Source organism: Harmonia axyridis, chromosome 1, assembly GCF_914767665.1.
Source record: "Harmonia axyridis chromosome 1, icHarAxyr1.1, whole genome shotgun sequence".
Taxonomy (NCBI): domain Eukaryota; kingdom Metazoa; phylum Arthropoda; class Insecta; order Coleoptera; family Coccinellidae; genus Harmonia; species Harmonia axyridis.
In genome coordinates, this window is record NC_059501.1 from 82,901,388 (window position 1) to 82,925,522 (window position 24,135).

The window sequence follows — 24,135 nt, forward strand, 5'->3', positions numbered from 1 at the left end:
TTTGGCCGTATATCGGCAATAACACGGCGAATGTTGTCTTCCAAATGGTCCAGGGTTTGTGGCTTATCCGCATACACCAATGACTTTACATAGCCCCACAGAAAGTAGTCTAGCGGTGTTAAATCACAAGATCTTAGAGGCCAATTCATAGGTCCAAAACGTGAAATTAGGCGGTCACCAAACGTGTCTTTCAATAAATCGATTGTGGCACGAGCTGTGTGACATTTTGCGCCGTCTTAAAAAAAATTAAGCTTGTTTACTTGCCTTTTTCTCCAGATGAAGCCCACAATTATTACTGGATTTTTGATTGACTTCAAAAGAAAGTCAAGAAAAATATTCATACAGAAAAGTTATTGAAACTTAGAGGAGCCTTGGAGGACATTTATCACCCTAGAAGTCAGATTTTCAAGAAAAAAATGCGTATGTTGACAAGGGAAAAACCATCAACAGTCAATATATTGGATCGATTGAGCGCTGACATTGAGAAGAAATGCCTTCAAATGCTAAAGAAAAAATTATCTACCACCAAGACCTTCTTGTCAGAAATCGATCAGAACCAATGTCATATTGGAAGAATTGTAATCCCAACTAATTGACCATCCAGATTTCTCCATATCTGGTCCCCAGTAAAGTTTTTTTCAGACCTCAAAAGAATGCTCCAGGGAACAAAAATTGGCTCTATTGAATGAGTGATTGCTGAGATTGAAGCCTCTCTCCTACAGAAAATTAAGAGCAGCGTTGGAGTACATGTATCAGTCTGAAAGCTGAAGATGGACTTATAAAGTCGACTCAACTGGTTAGACCCAGCACTTATTGAGTGAATTATAATCTTTTCTGAGATATAAATGATGTCATAGAAGTTTCAGCATTTTTGAGTAATACAATGAATAACCCTCGAGGTATATTTGATCTTGAGTGCTGGCTTTTTATGAGCTGAAGTCGAGGAAGCATAGTCCCGCACAAATTGGAAGAGCATTTCAGATTTTGCTCATTCTCTGAAGCCAAATTCTTAATAATGTAATTTTATCCCATCAATTTCCATTCGAGTACACGCCAAAATAATCGAATCCATCACACGTCTAATCTACAAACCAATCGATTCTCCTATTCCGAAAAATCTTCATCAACAGCTCATCCAGGGGGATTCCATCAAGCCTCCAGCGTTCGCAAAACGTTCGTTTAAATGACAATTCCATCAGTTTCAAACCCGCTAAACGCAAAAGGCCGATAATTCCCGCCAGGGGAGCCCTAGACTGGATTTATGCACAACCCGGAAGACTTACAGTTTTATAGATGCCTGAATTTATTTCTGCGCGGCATCAAAATTGGATTATTTGCATATTGAGAGTGCAGCATCCGATGAGTGCACGATGACGGGATAAAATAACGGAATCGCAGCGCCATCTGCTGTCCGTTTGGAGTGGTCTTGTCTGGCGTTGTCACACACATTACACATGTTAGGTTTCCGTTGGAATTGTGAATCGGAAGGGGGAGTATAGGCGAGAAGGGGGGGATTGGAGTTTGTTGGCTCTTCGGGGATTTCGAAAGTTGATTGACGGATTGGACAAATAATGAAAAATTCCAGGAGGTGGGGGTTAGGGAATTTTTTTAGGTTTGTTGACATGCCAAGTTAAAATTGGAGTTGGGCTTACTCGAATAGGATTCAATAAAGGAATAATCGGTTCCTGGAATATTCCCAGAATTAAATAATCATTTGAAATATGAATTATTCTTTTTGAACGATCTCTTCAGGGAACATCCGCTCAATAAGAATAATATACACTGTGTCCGTAAAGTATGGAACAAATTAATTTTTTAGCTGAACAGACCATTTTAAGGAATAATCCTGAAACACGTCGATTTTGATTTCAATTTACCGTATTTTAAAATAATAATTTGAATACAGGGCGAATTAATTTCGAGTAATGACGTCACCGTCATTTTTTTTGGATGGAACACCACCATTTTGTCTCAATTTTCCGATCACTCTAGCTGAGCTGATTCCAAGAATGTATGACATGTTCATTCCAATGTTACTATGCGTCGAATTGCTTATCAATTGGAGAAAAAATAATTTTAATCATTCAAAATTTCCTGAAATCTAAACGTATTGATAATAGTAAATAATTCAGTTTTATATTGAGGAATTCTAAATTTCAGTTTCCAAACATCTCTACTATTATTTTCTTTATCTCAATCACTATTTACTTTATTTGAACCTTCATTGTGAGCATTACTACTAACGGGCGAAAAATATTTATTGTCCCTATGATCAGATGTGTACATTTGTATGTCATATTATATTTCTAGCTGAAATGAAAACATTTTCAAATGTTTTATCATTTACAGGGAACTGGATCGCAACAAATTCAAGAGACTTACTTCGAATTCAATCAATGTGAGAGCAGAACAAGTGTAAGTAATTCCTAATATCTACTCATATTCAATGATTCATGAGATTTGATAACTACATGGTTCCAACTGATAAGAAAATGATAATACTTCATAAACATAACTATACCTGTCACACAGTTTTTGTCCCAAGAGAAAGGCAGTACTATTTATTTCGAAAGTATCTGAACTTTTTGAACAAGAAGTTCCTTCATTCCTTTCAAAACGCTCGTTCCCCGAAATATCTATAATTTCGACTGAATACTCTGCCGAACGAAAGGATATCAATACCTACTTGAAATTTTCTGTATAGGTTCAAATCTCGAAGTTGCTAATTCGATGGAAGGAAAACTTCGAATTTGCTTGTAGAATCACAATTCAAATTGAATTCAATTTTGTTCTCTCGACCAGCACCATAAAATATTTGAGAAGAAAACGAATAAAAATTAACTCAAAATTACGTAAAATGAGTAGGTACTAATAGTTCGGTTAATACTAATACGAAAATGTTGAGATTTTGCAGATATATGAAAAATAATTGTGTCAAGCTCAGTTGAAATAATGGAGAACTGTACTGGGTGTTCAAAATGAGCCGATTCATTGATGACTTTTTAAAACTTTAATATTGAGCTGATTTCAAATGGCACAACCTATATTTCATCTGGTAGAGAATTTCTAAAGATGATAAAATTTGCCACCTAATAAAAAAAATAAATAGAGAGTATGCCATTTGAAATTATCTCAATATCAACGTTTGAATGAATCGATCCATTAATTATCTCATTTTGAATATTTATCCAATTCTTGATAACTACAAAAAAAGTCAGTATTTATTTTTATTATTTTTAGATTCACTTTCAAAATTCTATTTGAATGAATTCATTCATTTCGAGGTCATCAGATTTTTGCAAAGACCCTTTAATTTATAAAAAATCGAAATATCTCCGAAACGGTTAGTTTCAAGCATATTGAACTTCAAACAAACTTAAGCGCATTCATTCCATGCACTCCTAATATTCAATAAAAAAAAACAGGGTGTTCCATTAGAATGCACATATCTTTGGTCCTTTACCTTTTTTTTACACCCTGTGTATTTCAAAACAATTTAGGAGCGTAGCTGCAAAAAAGTCTTATGATACTCTGTCGAAAAAAAAATATTAAATTCAGCGCTTAACCGTCAATGGTGGAACACCCTATATGTTTGTCTAATTTTTTGTTTGATGAAGGAGTTATTTAATCCTTTATAATATAATAATCCTTGAACTAAAACGCAAAATTCAATTCACCCGATAACCTTCACGCGATATCATAGAAAAAACGCTACGTGATAACTAGAAGTAGCACCCTGTTCCACCCGATTTAGCACCCCTCCATAAATTTAACCAAAACATAAATATTCATCCAAACCTTTCACGCCGAATCTCGACAAGATCCGATCTGACACCTTTCTGACTCCCCCCCTCTCCTCCCCCTCTGATTTTGTGTTTATCAGGGAGTCATTCCGAAATTCGCGGCCTGCGGTATTTTCCTCACGCTCTCAGATTGATCTGGAGGGGAGGGGGAACGTTCTCTACGCGCGTCAACGTCATGCCGACAGAATACATCCTCAGCAAATTTGATTAGGTTGTTGTGTGCGGCTGTCAGAGCGGAAACGGCGACAGAAATTTGTGGTTTACCACCGTCTCGTACGTGTTCTATGCTCCCAATTAGAGTGGGAGCATTCTTGGCGTTCGGAGAAACAATGGGGTTTTTTTTATTTTTTTTTTTCGTCAGGTTTACGCAGGAAATTCTGTTCGATAGCATGAAGAAAGCAGAAATATTTACTCGTTAAGTTATGGAATTTGAAGAGTAGGATGAATGTGGTTTTATAAATATCGTCGTGTATGATACCTTTAGTTCCTTTTTTAGTCAACATAATTATCTTCAGGTGATTGATGGGAGCACCTATTTTTGCATGAATCACCGTACGTTATGTTTATTAACGTTATTAACTCTCAAAGTATTCATTTTAGGTAGAGGGGTTTGCTTAAGTAATCCTTCTTCTTTTTATACGTGAAATTAATTGAAATATTAAAAAATTATATGTTGTAATTTGAGAATCTTGAGTTTTGATGAATTTGAGTTGGCCAAGTTCATGATCTTTTGATAAGTATTTTTTTTTTTGGAAAAGATTTTTTCCAAAAACTCTTTTTCTGCGGAAATATGCAATAAAGGGAAACTTTGTCGCCATCATTTTTTTTCATAAGAATCACATTAACTCATGAACTGTTGAGTATTCACCCACGGAATGTCATATTGCCGAAATTATCATCAAAACTTATTAAGTTATGGAATTTGAAGAGAATGGTGAATGCGGTTTTATAAATATTGTCGTGTATGGTACCTTTAGTTCCTTTTTTAGTCGTCAACATAGTCATCTTCAGAAAATATACTAGGAGCACCTGTTTTTGCATGAATCTCCTTCAAAGTTTTCATTTTAGCTTTAGGGGATTGCTTAAGTTAGACCCCTGCATTTTAAACGTAGAATTAACTGAAATAAATAAAGGTTGTATTTTGAAAATCTTGAGTTTCGATGAATTTGATTTGTCCAAGTTCATGGATTTCTGATAAACAGCCTCTAAATATTTTGTCCAAACTCAAACAGTCTTATAATACTATGTATTTGCAGAATCGGAAATGAAAAAGTTTTATCGAAAAAATCTTTTTCTGTAGAAATACTGAAAAAAAGAGTCCTCGTTACTAACATTTTTTTCATAAAAATCACATCAACTCATGAACTGTTGAGTTTTCACCCAAGAAATGGCATATTGATGAAATTATCATCAAAAAAGCTATCCAATTATGCAATAATATGTGTCATTTGAAGTAGTGATTTGTTTTCATTATAACCGAAAGTTGAAGAGATCCAAAATTATTTTAGGGAGAAAGATCATTGTCTCAAACCACAACATGCAAATCTTCAGCACAAAATAATGATTAGTTTTCCATAAACGTATATTAGTCAATCGCGGTGAATCACCCTGTATGCCATTGAAAAGGGCTGAAATCCGAAACACGACATGGATAACCCTGAATTATATCGCTCTTATCAACTCAAAAAACAAACAATATTCATAAGAAATGATTACGCAAAATCTCAATTTCAAGTCACGTTGTTAGAAAACGTGACACAAAATGGCGAAGGTTCCAGTCACTTAGCGATACTAAAGGCGCCCTTACATTCCAATATTTATCAACTGGAAGCGTGGAGTAAACAACAAACAAATACGCAACATCAACCAGATAATCTCCTTGCTCTCCTCCATGAAACCACTTCGAGATTATAAGTCATTTGTCAAACCTATTATACCCTGACCTATAAAGGACGTGCATACAAATGAAAATGCGTCTCAGCAACATTCCAGGTATTTTATTCATCATCTGATCAGATTGTTTTCCCGGAAAGAAACCCGTATACTGCTGTTTCATTTCCTTTCATTTTGTTCACAGAACGCTGAACCATAACGAAATCACTGAAGTGGAAAATTTCGCCTTCAATGGGTCAGAGATCGGGAAATTGTAAGTATTTTTCAACGTTTCGTTTTGATGAATTGTTTGTTTGGATAAGCTGGGGCAACGAGGTTTTTCTTATCATTATTTCAACAGGATATTTTGGTTGGTTGGATGGATTGTTCTCCTTGAAGGATTACTTGGAGGGTTTCTGATTTGATGAAGTTTCAAGCAAGATTATGGGTAATTTATGTTTTTATAAACGAATTAATGTATTTTTGTACTTTTTTATTACTACATTAATCATCAGATTGCCATGAATTTTAAGGAAGCGTATGAGCTCATTTCTTGAAGGTTTTCAGAATAATGCCATGCCAGAATAAAAGATTCATATAATAATATAATTCATCTGAATCGAGAACCAGCGCATTCGCCATTTCGCACTCTTGTAATTATTTTAATTTTATGAGCTGTACCGGGTTTTTCACCATAATTTGACCCCCCTTTTACTTTCTAACTAGAAGAGGTACAAAAAAATGTTTTCTACAAAAGTTTCACGAAATCGACTAGTGTTTTTTAAAATGATTTCACAAAACGAAATATGTAGAGAGTGGGCAACATATTGATAGCAACTTCATTTTTTCAAATGAAACACCCTGTATATTTTTCTATATTTGACTAGCTCTTTTTGCCCTGATTTCGAATATATAACATATGTTTGGCTTCTCTCTTATTCTGAGTACCACAGAGTTTCAAATCCTAAGAACCACCTGGCAAAAGTGATCAATTTTCGAGTGGAATGCTGCGATAACTCAAAATGCCCTTTTTTGAGTTATCTCGTGGTCAACGATATGTCACACGTTTTTCACTATGAATTGGAATTGGATCATTGGGATGCAACTCCATATATTCTCTCCTTGTAGCTTACTTATTTTTATTGTTCTCCACATAAAGCGAAAATATTTCAAATTTTTCCGCTTCTGTGTAATGCATATTCGATGAATAGTTTTATTCAAAGACAAACGTATGTTATATATCGTAGCCAACGAGATAACTCAAAAAAGGACATTCTGAATATCGCAGCCTTCCAATTGAAAACAACTACTTAGCTTGCCAGGTGGTTCTTGGAATTTGAAACTCTGTGGTACTCAGAATAAGAGAGATAGGCCAAACATTTGTTATATATTCGAAATCAGAGGAAAAAGACAGAGCTAAATAAAGAAAAATATACAGGGTGTTTCATTTGAAAAAATGAAGTTGCTATCCATATGTTGCCCACTCTGTATATATTTCGTGTTGTGAAACCTTTTTAAAAAACACTAGTCGATTTCGTTAAACTTTTATAGAAAACATTTTTTTGTACCTCTTCTAGTAACAAAATTAAAGGGGGTCAAATTATGCGTGGAGTAGAGAAGGATTTCGACAATGCAGAATTGGAGGCATTACTTGAGCAAGGCTCCATTATGAATGGAGACGAAAAATGGGTTTATCACGATCATTAAAAGCGCAAAAAAATCATGGGGATATCCCGGCCATGCTTCTACATCGAGTTTTTTCTGAAGTATTCGATTGTATTTTTCTCAGGATTATGCATGAATTCAACAATATTAAGATATTTTATCCATTCAAATAGAAATAAATTCTTTCGATTATAATACAAACAAGTAGAAACAACAATTTCCCTTCTATTATTTCTGACTAAAAGTTCAAAATAGAAAATACATCATTCAAACAAATTGATAACACGACGAATAATTTTTTAAGTACTCAAACAAGAACAAAATCGTAATCAAATGGCCAAGCGAGTATGTTAGATGCTTCATGAACAAGGAAAAATTTCAAAATTGCAAAAGCGCAGATAAGCCATTGAAAATTGTACAGAAAAACTTGGGGTAGTAGCAATATTGTCAAACTTCTCACGTATTCCTTTCTTGGAGAATTATATCAGGCTAGATTTATGCAACCCACTTCCTTGGAATTGAAGAAAGGACCATTTCAGGAAGACTTTTAATTTTATATAACGGCAAGAAATGTCAACGTACTTCACATATATCATTTTCTAATCTACAGAAACCATTTTTCTAAAGTAAAAGCTTTATCAAATCATCTTTTTTTATACGAATTTCAGAAGTATTTTCATAATTTCCCACAACTTGAATAATCGAAAACTATATAAGGAAATTAGAGGAAATAGTTGTGTGAATTGCTTTGGTATTCACTTAAAAAAATTAATTCCAATCAAAAAATATTGAACTTATATTTCGAACATATCAAATACAGAATATCCAACATAGTTTCATCACAAAGTGAACGATTTTTATCAAATATACCTTGTTCAGATTCCAGATAAATATTATTGTTGAACATGGAGAAGAGCAAAATGACATGACAAGCAACAACGTGCAGATGGTGAAGTTTGCCTGGAAAATTTCCCAAGTATCTGAGTATTATAAACAAGGGAGACGTGTTAACATGTGTTTGTTTGGTCATAACTTCGGCAATAACTATAAAATTATTCACAACGTTAAGGAGAATTCTAGATTAGCACTCTCAGAATCTTCTGAAATAAACAAGTGGAACTTTGAGTTAATGAATACTTCTCCCTTGTTTGACTTCTTCACATAGTTTGAAGACCTGTTCGTTTTTTATTCAAAACTCAATAAAGAATCCAAGTTTCAGACAGTATTATCTCAATGATAATGTTCCGAATTATATTAAAATTTAGAAATTAGAATATTCAGCACGTTTGATTCCAAAAAAAATCAGTTTTAGAATTTTTGAGTGCTCTTCCCTCAATCGATTACTTAAGAATTTGATTGAAATTCGATTTGCCAATGAAAAATCCATCCACAAATTCGATTCTGTCTGTCAGTATACATTATAACCCTCGAATTGGACCTGGAAACTTCAAATTTTTCTGAATCTATAAAGCTGCGGTTAGGTCTTTGAAAGGACAAAATCCGAGTAGGAGTTAAAATGCAGATTCGATTAAGATGAAACTTAGCATTTGAAGGAAGAATGACAATTTCTGGTCTTGTGCAAAATTTCATAATTGTGTTACCAAAAGCATGAGCATAAAAAATCTGAAAAGTAAATATCAAAAGAATTATTCAATATTTTCGTGACAACAAAACCAACGGAGATAAGATTTTGGCTGTTTATATGAAGTAACAATTCCAATTTCTGTGAGAAAATACACGACGAAATATTGCATATTTCTTGCCCAATATTCTTTTCGATTTTTTTATGATTCGAATGCTTTATTTTTCAAATTCACATAATGTTGAATGTGTTAACAATTTTTCTTCCTAAAATAAAACCCTTAAATCTTTAGTAAACTGTATAATTGATTAATCAATTAAAAACCTGGTGTTAGGAACTGAATAGATTCGAGTTTTTGTAGTGGCAAAAAATATATAGCCAAGGGAATAGATATCACCTCAGACTAAACCTGTTGAATAATGATGAGGATAATTGATCACACTAGAATTTTACACCTTGGCACTGACAAATCGACTCCTCAAGTTATACTGTCTCAAATTTGCAACTAACAGATTGTTGCCTAGTGTAAATTTATTATCCCTCACAACACCTCCGCAGGTAGTTTATATCAAGAAAACCAAACCCAAAACCTCCTTTAATTAGAACAAATTGTCTATCCAATCCGTGCACCAGTGGCGGCATGTAACGTTTATACGTACAGGTTTTAACACGTTACTTTTTCATATGTTATTTTCTTTTGAGATGGTAAAAATTCAGAAATCACAGTTCACTAAACTAATTTACCTTCTCGGTCAGCATTAGAGCAACTGGTGGAAAAATTTGAGTTGTTAGGGCAAGTTTGTGATGTGAAGAATCGAAACCTTGTGCTTTTCTCAATAACAACTAGGAATTATGATGACTGCTGTAGCCCGTACTGTTGACAAAAACCCAGCATTCTCGATTCGATTTTGGGAATTAGAATTGTTTTTCGCTGGAATGAAAAGGATATTATGCTGCCATAATGGCAGGTGGCATTTGTCTGATATTATTGAATATCGTTTATGGTATACATTTCTCCTTAGTATGAAATTATTGCCCATTGATTTCTCTCAAAATATTCTGTTTTTTTTTTTATTTCGAATTGAAATCTTGCATTGTATATTATATGTTTATTTTTCCAGAAATGTGATTATTTCAACAATAACTTTGTTGACAGTTGTTATGTGAAACCATAATTTGAGTTTTTTAAATTATGTAGAACAATTTCTCCAGACATTGTGAGTTGTACGTGTTGGTATCAGCATGATTATGTAATGGGACGTTACAGGGTTTAGGTTTTTACAAGAATTAAGTGATGATTTCATATAACAACTGAACGACATAACAAGTTATTTGACAATTCTGGCACCAGCCTTCTATTTAAACAAAAAAATAAAAAGGAAGTTCAAATTTGCGTAGCTAGGCTCGATATTTTTGTAGAGTGTGATATATTGCTGAATTCGTATTTTTTTTCCTCATCACCTCATAAGAAAAACAAATTTGACGTTCATAAGATAGAAAGAGACTATCGCGTCTATGAAACAATGGAAAACAGAAAAAATCTGACGACATAATGGCTACAAATCGAATTTCGTAATGTTCTCTAGAAACAAATGAGTTATACAGAAAAAAAGAAGATCTCAATTTTCAGTTTTTTCGAGATATCTCGGGAACCATTGGAGATATTTTCGATCTGTTAACACCAAAACACTAATCCCTTAATAAAGCGACATTTTTGTAATTTTAACCACCCTGTATCTCTTACGGTTATCATTCATTTTTCATTACCAATTATAACAATTAAGAGGACCTATAAAATTATCCAGAATTACAAATTCAAAAAAATAGTTAATTAATGAGAAAATAATAAATAATATAAAAATAGCTGACACCTGCACTTGGTAATGAATGAAGAAAATACAAAAAGAAAAAGAAAAAGTATAATTTCTAGTGTGTTATATCATACCATATTAATTATCTATCTAGTTAATGTATCAGCAAAAATGCCATCAACATAACCATTGTCTAACAGATGACTTCCACGCCATTACGTAGGAAACATAATCGAAAGTAACCCAAGGAGACTGCATGTCATCGAGGGAGAGAAGCGATATACCGGTTTCACCCTGATACATTAACCAGATAGATAATTAATATCGTATGATATTACACACTTGAAATTGTACTTCTTCTTTTTTTTTGTATTTTCTTCAATGAAAAAATACTTTAACATAAAGGCTGACAACTTTTTCTATGATTGAAGTTATTTAAAATTCCTGTCAATAATAGAAAGAATGAATAATTCAATTATTGCTAAGCCAAAAGAACTTAAGAAATTATCCGATTTCACTTTCTTGCTTCGACCTGCCGACCTCAACGAGCAGCCACTGCACTGCACCAATACCTGTAGCGCCTACCCTCCTTTGATCTTTCCATTAGTCGGAAATATAATAAGATGTAACTTCAGTATCTCGTTTTACAGGAATCTACGTGGAAACAGACGTCTGAAGACACTGGAAACCGAAGCTTTCAAAGGAATGAGAAGCTTGAGAGAATTGTGAGTTTAACGCTCTCTTATTATTTAAGGTTTTGCGATTAATTTTCCAGTCATTTGTGGAGTTTTGAACGTCGCTTCGGATGTATATTGAATGAGAAATTACATTTTTCCGGAGTGGAGGAGAATTTTCTCATTCGATTGGGCCAAATCGCCAGTTGGAGGGATGATTCGTAGATTTAATATCGTCTGAGTTTTCTCGTTTCGATGGTTGTAGGGAAATGTAATATTAAACGGTTTGGTTGAATGAAAAACGGTCTGGAATCGTTAAAGCGAGAGTTTTCACGAATGAAAATTTCAACTTATTTAGATATGTACCTATATGATGTATTCTGAGAGAATTTTTTTGGAGCTTCTCCGAATGTGATATGCTTAAAGAGGATTCCACGTTACCTCTATCTGAATAAGCTACATATTAAAGCAATATTCTTTTCAAATCTCTAATCGTAATTTTTGCAGAAATCGTTTATATTAATTCGGAGAGTACTAATCAACATTCGATTTTTGAATATAACATAAGTAAAAAGTGAGCCTTGTTTAGTTTTCTAGTCCTATAATGTGGATAAAAAAGTAACCGTGGAGTTAGAGTTGGTAAGCGTCGCTTTCAAGATAATCACAAACAAGAATGTCTAAGAATATCGAGACAAGCAAAACACATAAGTCATGCCAGGTTGAACGAAAATTCAAATCAATATGGTGGTCGAATATAAGAGAAGATAACTCTAGGGCCCTAGGTTATGATCCACTGTCTTCTAGGTGAAAACTATAGCTGTCTGTATGTGCACTCCAAGGTATCTTGGAAGGATTTCGAAACAAGTTTGCGACTCTTTGAGATATCATAATAGATAGCCAGATCATGCCGAGGGATTAAGAATCTTATAGCCAAAGCTCTTTGTTGATCTAGGAGTATTGCAGTGACATGAAACAAAACATACAGCACGAGACCACAAAGTTACTTTACTGTATGTACCATGGTCTAATGGTGTTGAGGCAACTAACTAATGCCGATGATTGTAAAAATGGCATCAATGACACCATATTGCAGGGCAGAAGTGTTCATTAAAAAAGCTCATTGAAGGAATACACCCTATAATTTTTTCAGTCTTACAGTCAGCATAACTGAAACTTCACCAAATGAATCCACCCTAAGCAGTTAAAACGCCTTTCTTTTTGAAAATTCGTTTTATTCAACAATAGTGCAACTTTTTAATATCTTTTTGTGAAAAGATTCGTCTCTACTTCTGAAATAGGCTTCAACCTCAAGGATCACTTCTTCTTTAGAGAAAACTTATTTTCCTGATGCTTTCATGTAAGATCTGCAAGAAGCCAGTGGTCACTTCTCTCTGGGAACCAGATCTAGAGAAAACTGGGTGGTCAAGCATTTAGAAGAGCAATTCATTCAATTTGTCCTTGTGTAAATCGAATTGCGTTTAGTGAAAGAGTTTTTTTTTCTTTCTTTTTTCTTAATTCTGTGATATTTGCTGTTATTAAAATAGTTCATGAACCATAAACATCCTAAAATACGGATGCCATAACCTGGCCAGATGATGTTTGAGATTTGGGTCACTTTGGACAGCTTCGAACGACTGCTTTCCACTCAGAAAACGCTGTATTTCGCCGAGTAGTGTAGTGATGAATCTGTGTTTCATGCATTGTCACATATATCGCTGCAAAAAAATCTGTTGATTCTGCTTAAAAACCTCTAAACCACGTTCGGTATTGAAGGTAGGTTATTGTATTTGGTCAACGGCGAGCAAACGTTGCACCTATTTCGATTGTTATTCGAAAAATAGACCAAAACAAGTTTAGCGTATTGATAGATCTTCTTTTTTGGTGAGAACAGATACTATGCAAGCAAAGCAATGGCTGGATGAGTATCATTCAGACACTGCTTCATCGACAACAATGGTTAATATGTGCCGCAGTGAAAGATATATTACTCTAATGAAGAAGTGATTGCCAAGGTTGAAGTCTATTTCAAAAGCAAAGACTAATCTTTCTACAGAAAAAAATATTCATAAGTTAGAGGAGCGTTGAAGTAGTTACATGTGTCACTCTTGAAGGGGATTCTATTGATGGAAAAAGTCGAATTATCAAGAAAGAATATGTTTTTACTGGTTGGGTCCGAAAGTTATTGATTGGACTGTTATATCCCTCTCTAAATGTGACACACTATTAAATAAATATTATCAAGTACATGTTGAAACGAAAATATACGTATATATTTGAAAGAATTTTTTTATGCATAGTAATCATTGAAAACTCCTATTGTTTGTCGGATATCACACTACTGAAATGTCCTATTTCTATGTTGAAATGATGTTCATTAGTTCACTATGACATATAAAGCTTCCACAGTTCATTTGTGTACTTAATTGAATTTTGATAGAACAAAAGCAGTGAAAGTTCCCGTTAACAAACATAAATGTGGATAAAACTTCAATTAGCAAGTTGGCATTCCATATATTATTCAATTCTCATCGCTGTGAATATCGACAATTATGATTGTAGGATCACAGTTTTATGTGCTTTGAGTAAATAGAAATCATCGTGTTTACAACTGTTTTGCTTGAAGGGTTCGGATTGAATGCAAGTATTCTGTGAAAGTTGTGGAGTAGATTATTCAACTATCGAATAATTTCTTTTTTTTATGTAGTGTGGTTGGTAACATTAATAGACGTTTTTAATATGAGGAGCAAAGTATTTATATTGAGAACATTACAGCGAAGTTTATGTTATAAAACCCTGCAAATATAACTGTTTTGTAATGAAATTAGCTCAAACCATAGAAAATATGGTCAGAGTTTATTCATTAAGAATTGATTAATTTACGAATAATTCGAAGGTCAATCTAAGTTTGTTTTGTTCGGTAAACTTTCAGTAATTTTGATTGATACAGTAGGATCCCTCACTGTGATAGCTAATAGGAATTCATTTCTGTCTTCAGAAATATGTTCTGAAAGATATCAGAACTTTTTTCTAGGGATCTGTCCGAGACATCCATCGAAGAACTACCTGCTGGAGGACTAGAAGGAGTGGAGATCTTGAGGATCGAGAACACGCCTTCCATGAAAGTTATACCCAGTATTTATGATTTGGAGGTACGTATCCTGAATTTTGATAGCATATTTTGAAATGGTTAAGTATTCTAACGGACAACGGAAGTTTAAATTTTAAAATTTTTTTGGTGAACATTATAGCTAGGAGTAAATGACTGAAATTTGGAGAAAAAACTTGGGGTTTCTCAATAAATTTGTTAATAATGTGTTTGTCCAGCGCGATTATCTATACACTCCCTAACACGTCTCGACATTGATGCAATAAGATGGTCTATTTCTTCTTGAGGGATACTATCCCAAGCTACCAGTACTTCATGTCTCAGAGCCGCCAAAGTCCGAGGTGGCTGGAGTAAATCGCAAGCCTCCTACCCATGATGTCCCAAACATGCTCAATGAGTTAAAGATCGGGGAATCTGGGCGGCCATGGCAAAATATTCACATGGGTCGCTTCGAAAAACTTTGAATTAACTCTGGCATCATGGGATCGAGCATTATATTCCTGAAATACTGGATTTTCGAGCCGGTTAAGGTAAAGGAGAATATATGGATCCACTATTTCTTGAAGGTAACGTAGCGCTTTCATGTTACCTCGAATAAAGACTAAAGGTGGCCTACTTGTATGTGCAATAGCACCTTAACTGTCCGGTGTCTATGACGCTTAAGATCAAACTGAGGTTCACGTCTTTCTCCCCGACGTCGTCTAACTCTTCTTCGGCCATCATGTGCATCCAAGGAGAATCGAGATTCATCAGAAAAGACGACCTGATGCCATTTCACATTCCAATGTTGACGTTCTCTGCACCATTGTAATCGTTGTCGGCGATGCTCAACCGTCAGAGGTAACACAAGATGGGGTCCATAATACTGGAGTCCAAAAGACATTATCCGGCGGTAAACCGTTCGAACAGTTACAGGATGGCCTTGTTTTCCTAACCACTCATCAGCCAAAGATCGAGTGGTTGCTAATTGGAAGCTAATACCCTTAAGTCTTAGACGTCGATCTTGAACTTCATTTGTACCCCTTCGACGTCTGGTGCCTACTCGTCTTCGAATTTGGGCATTATTAAACCAGGCTTAACAACATCTCATAACAATAGCTGGTTTGTTGTCAAATTTAAAAACTTGCAAAAAACGACTACAAAGTAACCAAAATTGTTTACATGTAAAAACCTTCACGATTTTTTCTCCAAATTCAGTCATTTATCTACTCCTTCTTATACTTTCTATGTTTCACCAAAAAAAAATTTAAATATGAACAGATCCTTCTGGGTATTGCAGTTTCTTTGTCAGTTAGTATCATATGATAATTTCAAGTTCTTTGTCGAACTTCTCGTCTTTCTCATTATCGGCAAAATACGAATTTCAAACAGAAAATTGAAAGAGAAACTTATGTACAGGGTGGGCAAATAAGCGAGGTAAGCGGCTATAAATTTCAAATGTAATGATAGGATTCTCTTAACAGAAATAGAAATTCCATCAAATTTGCATGAAAAAACCTGTCGGTCGCAAAGCGATAATTTCAGGCGTTCTGAAGTTTTGACCGAAAGAAGATATTCTTCAACTGATGCACTGCGAAAAACCAAATTGTGTCTTTAGGTTCTGACAGAAATAGAAATTCCATCAAATTTGCATGAAAACACCAAAAGGTCGCAAAGCGATAGCTTCAGGCGTTCTGGAGTTATGGCCGAAAAAAGATATTCTTCATCTGATGCACTGAAAAACTAAATTGTGTCTTCTTTCGGCCATAACTCCAGAACGCCTGAAGCTATCGCTTTGCGACCTTTTGGTTTTTTCATGCAAATTTGATGGAATTTCTATTTCTGTCAGAACCATAAGACACAATTTGGTTTTTCGCAGTGCATCAGTTGAAGAATATCTTCTTTCGGTCAAAACTTCAGAACGCCTGAAATTATCGCTTTGCGACCGACAGGTTTTTTCATGCAAATTTGATGGAATTTCTATTTCTGTTAAGGGAATCCTATCATTACATTTGAAATTTCGTAGTAAAATGAACAAAACAATGAACTTCAGACTTAGCGCCCCCTATCGAAAGCAGCAAAAACAAATTCATCATGAGTATATTTTGTCCTCAATCAACAAGATATTATCTTTCAGACGAGATCTAATTTGCTCAAAAATGTTGAGCCAAACTGAAGCTACAGGCGTTTCAATCAGTCAGATTTCTCCCTTTCATCTACCCTTATTTGATGTCGTAAAATCGAAAGTGACAATTTAAAAAAATAGATAATTTTCCAAGGATCACTGTGATGATATTTTTTCTTCAACTTCATATGAAACATTTTCGAGTAAAATTCATTTTTCTACTCGACGGTAGCTATAACGCCCTCTAGCGGTAGAGGTATGAACTTCAAAACAATTTCCAGAGTGTTCTCTTGTTCACTTTAGTGGTAAAATTTTTTACCGCAAGTCTCTACGATGAGTGGATCCTGAGATATAGCCGCTAACCTCGCTTATTTGCCCACCCTGTACAGTAGAGACAACAGGTTCTGTCAAGTTGAAAAGGGGTTGATAATCATCATAATTTGAATGTATCTTGTCTATCCCTAACAGGATATACCTACACGTGTAAATCCGTGACTCTTTTTCCTACTTTAACCATAAAAAAATTCTCTTGCATATTCTTTAAAACACACAAAACACGCAGGAATTTGTATGTCAACTATTCACAAAAGGTACACCAACACATCAACTCATTCATAACGCTCGTATTTTTACCTCCAACTACATTTCTTCCGTGCTGATGTACAGAACTTTTTCTCACATAAATCAGGGCAGGGATTCTTTTTATCTGTCGTGTGAATCCTGGCAAATATGGAGGCAACCCCGCGAAAACTAATAATGCCATCCTCTAAGGAAATGGATTTCTTCATCTCAGTCTAGAGATGCGAAAGTAAATCTTCCGGGAAACACGCGAAGTTAAACATTGGGTCTTTTCAGGTTGAAGTTTTATTAGCATTTCTGCAAGGATGAATTGATAACAAAGGCCTCTTCATGGAGGGAGATCTGAGTTTTAAGGCATATTACGAATTGAGATGTGGCATGACGTGAAAATTGGATTCTTTGCGTTGTTGACAATCGCGTTGTATCGGTGGTAATGAATGTCGGATAAAAAAGAAGCAAAGTTTATAAGAATTCTTATTATTTGGTTTTTTGCGCGCACGTCTCGGAACGGATCTTTCTATCGTTTTTCATTTTGTCTGTAATTTTCGAATAATGATAATTCTTGGAAGCAACCACCAAGAAAATGGAAATTTTCATTCTTGTTTGGGATCTGTTTATTTATGAAATAAACATTTCTTATCTTTCTCATATTATCTTATCTCGAATACCGCTGTTGAGTATGGAAACAAAATTAAGTTTTTTTGATAATGCCGAAACTACAGATTCGATCGAATTGAAATGTCACATCTAGATGCAAAATAACAATTTAATTTCAAGCTTTATACTGAATTTTATGTTGATAGTATGACCAGAAACAAAAAAAAAGGTTTAAGTATAACACAGGGGAACAGATGATTTGGTGTCGAGGTTTTTTGAGCTGATTTTATATATCAATTTTATGTCCTGAATTCAAGTAACGTATGCATTTTTACCATAGGAGCTCAAATTTTTAAGATATACAATTTAAGACAAATATAAAGTACATTTTTTCATCTCAAACCCGTAGTGTAGTAATCAAAAATAGATACGAAATTTTATTTTATTTATACAAAATACAATATTATGTCGTACTCACAAACAAAAAAAAAACATTGAAGAAATCAAATAGTCACTCAACACTTCGAATGCTTGCCTTCCGAGACATTCTTGAATGTTTTTTAAACAGTCCCTTTTTGAACTCCATCAGTAATCTGCCATCATGTACATGTCTCATCTTCCTTGGTAGCGGTCCCCCATAACTTCAATATCTTGGTGTAATATTTCAGTTTGTTCCTCCCTCATGTCTCCTAAATTTTCTGGAAAACGGTCTGAGTGGCTGTGTATTTTAAGACTCATATTGCACCCTAAGGATTTGAAACTATTAAGCATCTTGTTAACCTTTTCAACAAAGTTTTGAGCTTTATGTTTGCCTAGAAAATTTTCTACAACTGCAACAAATGATGTCCAAGCTTCTCGTTCAACTTGGTTCATTGAATTTATAAAGGCAAGATCCTTAATTAATTGCCTTATTTGTGGGCCGTCAAATATCCCTGCTTTGAGTTTTTCTGTGCTCAACTGATGAATTTTGACCCCTATATATGCAAAACATGACCCATTATTATCAAGAGCCTTTACAAATTGCTTCATTAAGCATTCATTTATATGTAACGGAGTAAGGGGATTCAAAGGATCAGTTCAGGTACCTGATAGACAATGGTTCCACTATTTATAGATTTATCTTGAATTTACTCAATAACAGACTCACAATAAAACCATTGTACCTACATTAATGTATATATAATAATTTTAGAACTCTCTTGAATGAAATATACTGAATGAAACCCATATTGGTAGATAAATCGATGTGTTTTCTATTTCTCAAAAATTCTGTAATTTCACCCCAAAAAATTAGGTTATGTAAAATTTCAGACTCATATCACCGTCAAAATATGAGAATATCTAATAAACAGAAAATATGTTGTTTTTTAGACAATATCTACGAACCTTCATTCTATTAGAGCAAATCGAAAACCACAAGTAGAGTCAATAATGTTGAAATCCGAAATTGTCATTTCAAAAAATAACATTATCGTTGAATGTATCGAAATCGAATGAACCTAGAGCTTTATTAATGAGCATTGAATTTATTTGATTATACCTCAACAGAGGATTAATCTTCATGATACGTATAACATATGAATATTTCAAATCAATATTGCTCTGAAGATAAATGGGTATCATTTTGATACAGAAAGTGATTATAACGATTCGATAAAACATATATACCTGCTCAATAATTGAATTATTTCCACAAAATATATCTCTATTTCGGAAAAATTGAAATGTTTTTATCGATATCAAACGTTTTGATATCACAATTTCTATTAGCACAGAATGAAACTAAAACTGGACCTTGCAACACCTTTTGAATACAATTTGTAGCTAACCACACCAAGTTCTTTGGTTTTTTTTGTTGCTTTCTACCTCCTTCATACAGAGTGTTCCTAAATTTGAGGTAAAAAGGAAAATTAGAGATTCCCTGGATAATTCTAAGAAAAACAGTCCCTTAAACATGTGTCCGAAACCGCTTTCTATTCGAAATACAGAATGTTTCTTGTAGTTTGACTCTTTGTGATGTGATCAGTTTATCTTCGCTACAGATTGAGTAAACACCTAGCAAACTCATAATTATTTTTTTTCATCTCAGCTCTCTAAGTGGATCTTTATAATAGTTTGGTATTTCCTGAGGATTAGGTACTAGAGAATTTTTCTCCGAAATCGGTAGTAGATACGACAAAGCTACAAGAAACCAAGAAGTGTATTATAGCTTAAAAAGTATCCTTTTGCTTTCCTTTAAATTACCAGTGTTCAACCAAAAAAAATTTCTGGAAGAAGGGGTCACTGTCCCAAGACAAATATCACCCTGTAGGTTTTCATTTAGAATTAGCTGAAGACTTTAAATTCGTATATCTATGCCTTCTTGTGAACAGAAGGTGCTATTAGAAAAAACTTTATTGGTTATCACTGTTTCATTTCCACTGAAATGTCATTCCATCCCTGAAATAAACCTCCTTGTTTTCCCTGCCAGTGATCTCTTTCAAATAAACCTTCCCTCACCATCGTGGATAGGTGACTCTGCTCGTCTGTAATGCGGCAGCTACTATAAACCCCGCAAGGCTACTCTAGAGTGTGGCGCGAAGCCCATAACGCCACGTCTAGGGCAGACAGAGTAACTACAAATCAGCCTTTTGCCTGGAACAACCCACGGTAGGAGGCTATTGGAAATAATGTGTTGTATTCACTTTGCCATTAAACCGACCAATATGGCTTTTTAGTATTGATACCGTAATCCCAGCGTCCTATACAAAAATGTTGTCGATGGCAACGATCCAAATTACCTATTAATAAGTTATGTCCGAATATTCTCCGCTGCTATATCCCAATATTGAAACGACTGAAATGCATTTCATTTACGACCATCCTAATTAGAGCTGATGCGGAGTTATACTTATTTATGGAGCGGTATAATATTTTTCCGAAACTCCTGGTTATAACTCCAATAATCCACACTTAAAACATAGTTCCATGCATTGACAGCATCCATATTATTGCAAGATTGGAGGAGATATCAATATTTTCATCAGGAATAGATCATTGTGTTCATGAATTTGATTGTTATTTTGATGAATTGTACAAGACTTTATCGGATCAGTTTCTTAGTCTTAAAATAGTTTTTTTTTGTACATTTTTCTCTTTTTATTCTTTTCTAAATTATAACTCAAATATTTCTTCTCGATTCATTACGCACCAGGCAAAAATCTAATAATAGTGTTCATTGCAAGATATATATATATATATATATATATATAGATATATATGCTTCGCCACCATTAGTCTTTCTTATTGTTGGCAGTCGTTTGCTACCTCATTGATATTATGCAGTTTTCAAGTGTTTTTAAAGAAAAAAAATCTTATTTCTGCCTGGCTACCTCATATTGATTTGTGCATTTGCAATGATAGCTATATAATACGGTGACACAGCAAGAATTCCAGAACATAATTTCAATTATACCTAGGATATATAAACAGGCTTGCGATAAACTCTAGGTAGGAACATATTCTCTATTAATGGACTGACACTTTTCTTCTATCATTAAGATTTTTCATTTAATTCCCTTTCTTGAATTTTAAAAGTAATGGTTTTAAATTTGAGTTTCAAATTCTCGGAGGTACTTCCATTCGATTAAATTTCAGACAAGGATGGAAAAATTGAATTTATATTTTATTGAAATCATATTCTGACATTTTTGACATCGTATTATTACATCAGAATAAGGATAAAGAGAAAATCCTCAAATTTGTGTGTGGAAATATTTTCGATATAATGGACTGTATAAAATAATAAGTCGTGCAATAGTAAAACGGTTTATTTGAAAACATTACCCCGAGTAGGTTATGTTGTATTACAACTGAAATATGATCAGAACATATAAAACTAAGCGAGAAAGAGTTAACGAGAAAGAGGGTTAGAATTTCTCATGCGTCCCAAACATGGACTTTTTTATGGAATGTTACGCATAGAATTCATGAATATATACAATGAAGAAAACTTATCTAAAATTATACCAATAAATAAAAATTATGATAATAACATTAGAAAAACTCATCAGAGGAAGAAATATAATAAAGAATATAAACTAGAAATTAAATTGAATCCAATATTTAAAAGAGAACCGACGCTGGCGCCATCTGTGGGATTTCCCTCAGTATATGACTGTCGCCATCTATTGGATTTCTCTTAATATATGATTCTTTAAAACTGCAATTTCTCCAGTGTGTATTTATCATTATGTTTCCCTGCTATTTTGTTTGATTCAATGTTATTTTCTAATTGGTGTTAGTTTTTATCACTCCTATTCTTTTTTCATTTCACTATTCATTTCTGGTATTCTATTGATTCATTATTCTGATATTGCTTTAGTTTGTTCGTTCAACTAGTTTATTAATTGATTACAATTTATTTCTTCCCTACGTCACAATTATTTGCTTGTTATTTCTGTTTTTCATAATTTTTATTATCACCTATTTTGATTCTCTATTTTTTTTTTCGATTACAGAGTTTGAAAGTGGCCCGTTTGACGCATCCCTTCCATTGTTGCGCCTTCAAGTATCCAAAACGTCACAATCCATCCAGATACGCCCAAATTTCGGAAGAACTAAAAAGGTACTGCGAACAGTACAAAGATCTGGACACTGGCCAGTTTGTTCCAAAAGCAGCCAAGACGAGAAAAAGAAGATTCAACTCTAGGGAAATTCCAAATCTAGGGTTTTCCACAAGGTAAAAGAAATAAATTAAATAATTTTCATCCCATAAAAAGTAAAATAAAATTTATTGAATAAAGAAACAATGCTTGTATTGTTTTTATTCTATTCAATATACTATTCACCCCATTTGATGAGCAATACAATTATCGATATAGGGTGATATGCTAATATTTGAGAGGGGACGCAATCACGTGGCTGCTTAGTTCAAAACGAAATAAGAGATAATTTTTCTTACAAATCACCGATATTCATGAGGTTTTCACATAATTTTCGTAAACAATAATCTATATGGAAGAAAGTGAATATTTTCAATTTGCGAATGAAGGAAAAGTTGTTTGGTAACTTTCCGTTTTTCCTCAAAAAAAAATTAATGATATAATGTACTTTGTACAAAGCTTTGATATATTTCCAAAATATTCGTGGAAAAACTTACCAAAAATCATTACAAAAGAGGTAGAATTATAGTTTCGTGGAAAAAAAGAATCGACTGTCGTCCAGTACTGGCCTTAATACACCATACAATGTTTGGTCAAGTGGTGGTAATCCCTTTCAAGGAGGCAATTCTTGGAGCTGTTACAAGGAAGAAATTGATATGAATGTGAAAACGTATAATAAGAGGAAGAAAAAGAATTATCTGCGGTAGTTTCATTGTGGTTAAAAAAAAAAATTTCCAAAAAACTTCACCATCCTGTATCTCAAAATTGATCACATTTACGACATATATTATGTCCATACAAAGTTTTTTCTTAATATGGCTCCAAAAATCGCCCTCTTCAATATTAACATATTATTAAGGAACACCCTGTATAAGTACGAACTCATAAGTTCTCAAAAAGGAATATAGGGAATTCATCCCAAGATATCAAAATAACTACTAGCAATTCTCCACATTTTACTCTAGAAACCAATAACAAACTCTCCAACAACCCAACTAATCTTGTTGCTCCCAGAAGAACATTTTTATACACGTCGGTAAAAACGCTAACTCAATTTTCTTGTTTCCAGTCAACAGTTCGCCAACACATACCGCAAGAACGGCGGGAAAGTTTGGATGAAAGAAAACACTGACCCGAATAACAACGAATCCCTGTTCGTAAATCCGCAGAGGGGGGAAACCATAGATCATCAGGAGGCCAGGCCTGTAGAGATTGACGAAGATTTCGGCACCTTCCACGTGCAATCTGCTGATGTTTCAACCTCCTCTCGTCACGTCAACGCCTTCTGCGGAAATTTGTCCATAAGGCGAGTTTTTAAGAGACATTTATCACGATCTACTGACATAGAACGAATTTATAACTGATGTGTCATAACCTGATATACACTGCGCAAAAAAATTGACGCACATTCTGAAAATCTCAATTTTAATGAGAGTTAACTCTACATTGACTTTATAACTTATTTTTTATGTTCTCTCGGGAAGGTTTTGAACGAAACAAGACACATTAAATGGAAGAAAAATTCAGGATTCCACCGAATCTTATGTGAAAGAAGAGAAATAAACAATTTTCAAAATACTGAAATGCTGATAAGTGATTTAATACTTGGTATTTCCACCCTTGCGTTAATTACAGCTCGGCAACGACGGTTCATACTCAAAATGAGTGATCTTAAAATGTTCTGATCTAATCCTTCCCA

At 34.0% G+C, this 24,135-nt stretch overlaps 1 protein-coding gene across 1 annotated transcript in view; it reads left to right on the forward strand.

The window, feature by feature from the left end:
- LOC123670541 (lutropin-choriogonadotropic hormone receptor) overlaps positions 1-24,135 on the forward strand; it is a 45,264-nt gene that overhangs the window by 12,795 nt on the left and 8,334 nt on the right. Inside the window, exons 5-10 of the mRNA XM_045607530.1 lie at positions 2,350-2,415; positions 5,881-5,949; positions 11,384-11,458; positions 14,439-14,556; positions 22,293-22,513; positions 23,506-23,742. Of these exons, the coding sequence (XP_045463486.1) occupies positions 2,350-2,415; positions 5,881-5,949; positions 11,384-11,458; positions 14,439-14,556; positions 22,293-22,513; positions 23,506-23,742 (786 nt within the window). The remainder of the gene's footprint in view (positions 1-2,349; positions 2,416-5,880; positions 5,950-11,383; positions 11,459-14,438; positions 14,557-22,292; positions 22,514-23,505; positions 23,743-24,135) is intronic.